We start from the raw sequence: 3,771 nt of genomic DNA on the forward strand, positions 1-3,771 counted from the left end.
CAGGATAGAGGAGCCTACAGGATCCATGCATCTGCAGTGGTAGAGCATCTCCTGCTGACTACGCCAGAGCTAGCTCAGGCACGCTTACCCACACTGCACGCACATCTTTTAATTGCACTGTAACACGATCAACTTTGCTTAGAGATTAGAAAATATCTTTCCATTTCCTCCCAGTGAATAATTATTCATTCCACTTGTAGGTCCAAAGGTCTTCAACAAATAAATAAAAGCAAGATGAATTTTATTAGTGAAGTACTTTACTATAAAAACCTAAAGATTTCACAAGATGAACACTTACACGAGTAATAAAAATGCAGAAAACATTTCCCTGTATTTATAAATATGCAACTTGTGTTTTCTTGGAAATTTTATTCACAGCTTAGTTTTTTGTTGAATCCAAAGTAAGCTTGTTTCCTTACAACCATATGGAAGCTCTTGAGTTAGCTCACAGCTGAAAAATGTAGTTTTCCATGGGACATATTGTATGCTGAGTGACTGAATCTAAAAGAAATAAAAAAGCAGGATTATTTAAGATAAAACACACAGGAAACAGATTATAAAGCAACAATGTACTTCAGAGCCATTTCTGGTATAAAACAGTTCAGTGGAGCTGAGAACCCAGAAAGAGAAGGACCTTGAAAAAAAGAGCAGTCAAATGATAATACTACAAGAACTTATCATTTACTTGAGTTCAAAAAAGGTGCTGCGTCATCTACCTATATGCTTTTTATTGTGGTCAACCCTGAGTGAATTAATTGGCAGTCAGTATTAACAGCAGAAAGCAGACAGCCACAAACCAACTGGATTGTACAATGAAGTGTCAAACATTAGACAAAATTTCAGGTCTGATTAGATTTTTTTGATTAAGATGGCAATTTGTAGGTGACAGTGTTCATACTATTACGTAAACACATGGTGAGAAAGGGACTGAGCTTCAAATGCCTGTATCCTTCCTTTAAAGTGCCATATAGAAATACTTCTTTTTTTCTGAGTTTTGATGATTCATCCTTTAAAATTCATTAGCTGAAGCTTGCATAACCGTGCCTCGTGAGCAGGCCATAACAATTAAAAAAGGGACCATCAGGCTGCAAAAGGGAACAGAGAAATTTGTGAAGGGCACAAAGAATTCAGAGTCCTTTTTCATTAGCAGCTGGATACGCAATTCCTTCAGCCCACCGATGGGCTGAGCGTGGCCTGTCCAGTCGCAGGCAGCTCATGAGATGCTGGACCTGGGGTGAGACAGAACTCCATGAGACTAGTAAAAGACTGGGACGTGCCACTTGTGTTGCGTGCCACTTCAGATCATTACCTTTGTTCATCTGGAATTTATGATTGGAGTACTACTACGTGAAACTTTTGCATTTAATCGACTACATCATATTTTTAATCTTGCACAAACCTCTGGTTTCCTCATCTGGTCATTTTTTTCTGGCCACACTTGCTCTTAAAGTCTTCTTTGAAGCCAGAGAAAGGCACAATAAACAAAGCCTTCTTCTTATGCCTGTCTCGCAAATCTTCAAAATTTTATCTTATACTTTAAGAAAGTTTCAAATAACATTCGCATTTAGATGAGTAATTTTCCCTTATGGTTCACTTTTCCCTTCTTCTTTAGTGCTATTTTCTTGCAGGTTTTAAGTCATTATGATCTGATAGCATTAACAGTCAAGAGATTAGGACTTGTTTGTCTAGTCTCATATAACATCAGTTCATGTAGCACATTTATTGCTGCATGAGTCTGAATGAGGCACTATCTAGAGGAGTCTGACATAGTGTATGATGAAAATTTAATCTTAACTTTTTTGCTATGCAAAAGGTCCCTTTTTGGAAAATACCCTTATCTTGTCTGAAGAAGAGAGAGTGCCAGGTTGGAAGATGTGAATCCTACATAGATTATCAAAAGCTTTTCTTTGAGGGTGAAGATATTGCAATTTTAAATCTGGTTCCCAGCAAAGACATAACCTTGAGAACTGCGGTGTCCATAATGGAAAAGCAATGGACTAACAACTCTTAGAAACTTAACAGATTTTAAAAATAAACTTTTTGCAAGTGAAGTAGAGACTGCAGAATATTGTCTTTTAGATGCACAAAATAATTCAGGAGAGATTATCAGAAGGTGTCATTTGCCGTATTTCAGTATGGCTATGCGAGTTTATACCAGTTGAAAATCTTTCTTACTACATCTAAAATTGAAATACATGCCATTTTAAAAAGCAAGTATCCTGTGGGGGTTTCCCTATAATTTAGTTTGCTCTAAATGAAACAATCATACAAAAAAAAAATAAATTTGAAAATCTTTGGATGAAATTAGTAAAATGACAATGGGGAGTACCAGGACCATCATCAACATCATCAAGCAGTCAGTTGTAAGAGAAAGTCCTCATCGTGAAGACAACCTTCCTGAAATCATAACTGTGGCAGTCTGTTCCATTTTCTTCCCTCCATAACCTCGGTTTAGTGAACTATTTACAGTCAGTTTTTGAATACATTTCCCACAATGTTTTATATGAGTTGAAATTTACTGTCTTACCTAATACCCATTTTTCTGATAAACATTTTATTTCCTGGTACTTCTTCCCTGGGTTTTTCCCTATACAGATTTTTGCCTGACGTAAGGCTTTACATATTTTCCCTCCTGACAGCTGTATAAGTTTGATCAGCTTTTTGCAGGGTGGCTGACTGGTAGGAGATACAAACATGACAGGCTGGTTTGAAAAGAGATTCTGCTGGTATTTTCCTGTTGATAGTTGACGCTGAAGTCTGCAGATCTGTATTTGAGGAAACAAGGAAATTAATTAATCAATGTGTTGCATTTCCACTCAAAGTCAAACTAATCCTTGTCTTCATTAATTCAGAAAAAAAAGGAATTATAGTATATGAGTATGAACTTTACTTTTCCAGGTGTATCAGAAACTCTTGGGTAAACTATATAAAGAATTTGCTGCATTTGATCAATACAATTCCCAAACCAGAGTTGAGACTATTTCATTATAGGTCAGACGCTTTACCTATAAAACTTGTTAGACCACTTGACAGCATTATTTTTCACCAAAATCTTACATTCTTATTTTTATAACACTGGCCATCACAAAGAAATACTAAAGGATATTATAAATAGGAGATCAACAGATGTCATCTACCTGGACTTGTGCAAAGCGTTTGACACTGTCCCACACTATATCCTCGTCTCTAAATTGAAGAGACATGGATTCGACAAATGGACCACTCGGTGGATAAAGAACTGGCTGGATGGTCGCACTCAAAGAGTTGCGGTCAACGGCTCAATGTCCAAGTGGAGAGAAGTGACAAGTGACGTTCCTCAGGGGTCAGTACTGGGACCTGTATTATTCAACATCTTTGTCGGTGACATGGACAGTGGGGTCGAGTGCACCCTCAGCAAGTTTGACGATGATACCAAACTGTTTGGTGAGGCAGACATGCTGGAGGGGAGGGATGCCATCCAGAGGGACCTGGACAGGCTGGAGAGGTGGGCCCAAGCCAACCTCATAAAGTTCAACAAGGCCAAGTGCAAGGTCCTACATCTGAGTCGAGGCAAATCCAAGCACAAATATAGGCTCGGTGGGGAATGGCTGGAGAGCAGCCCTGAGGAGAAGGACCTGGGAGTGCTGATTGACCAGAAGCTCAGCATGAGCCAGCAATGTGCAATCGCAGCCCAGAAGGCCAACCGGATCCTGGGCTGCATCAAAAGACCTGTGGCCAGCAGGTCAAGGGAGGTGATTCTGCCCCTCTACTCCACTCTGGTGAGACCCCACC

At 39.1% G+C, this 3,771-nt stretch overlaps 1 protein-coding gene across 1 annotated transcript in view; it reads right to left on the bottom strand.

The window, feature by feature from the left end:
- Positions 1-445: 445 nt before the first annotated feature.
- The window catches only part of MCPH1 (microcephalin 1), a 137,807-nt gene continuing 134,481 nt past the window's right edge, over positions 446-3,771 (bottom strand). Inside the window, exons 15-16 of the mRNA XM_009882151.1 lie at positions 2,528-2,765; positions 446-501 (exon numbers count right to left, since the gene is read on the bottom strand). Of these exons, the coding sequence (XP_009880453.1) occupies positions 446-501; positions 2,528-2,765 (294 nt within the window). The remainder of the gene's footprint in view (positions 502-2,527; positions 2,766-3,771) is intronic.

The sequence above is a fragment of the Charadrius vociferus genome, unplaced genomic scaffold (assembly GCF_000708025.1).
Source record: "Charadrius vociferus isolate BGI_N301 unplaced genomic scaffold, ASM70802v2 scaffold113, whole genome shotgun sequence".
Classification (NCBI taxonomy): domain Eukaryota; kingdom Metazoa; phylum Chordata; class Aves; order Charadriiformes; family Charadriidae; genus Charadrius; species Charadrius vociferus.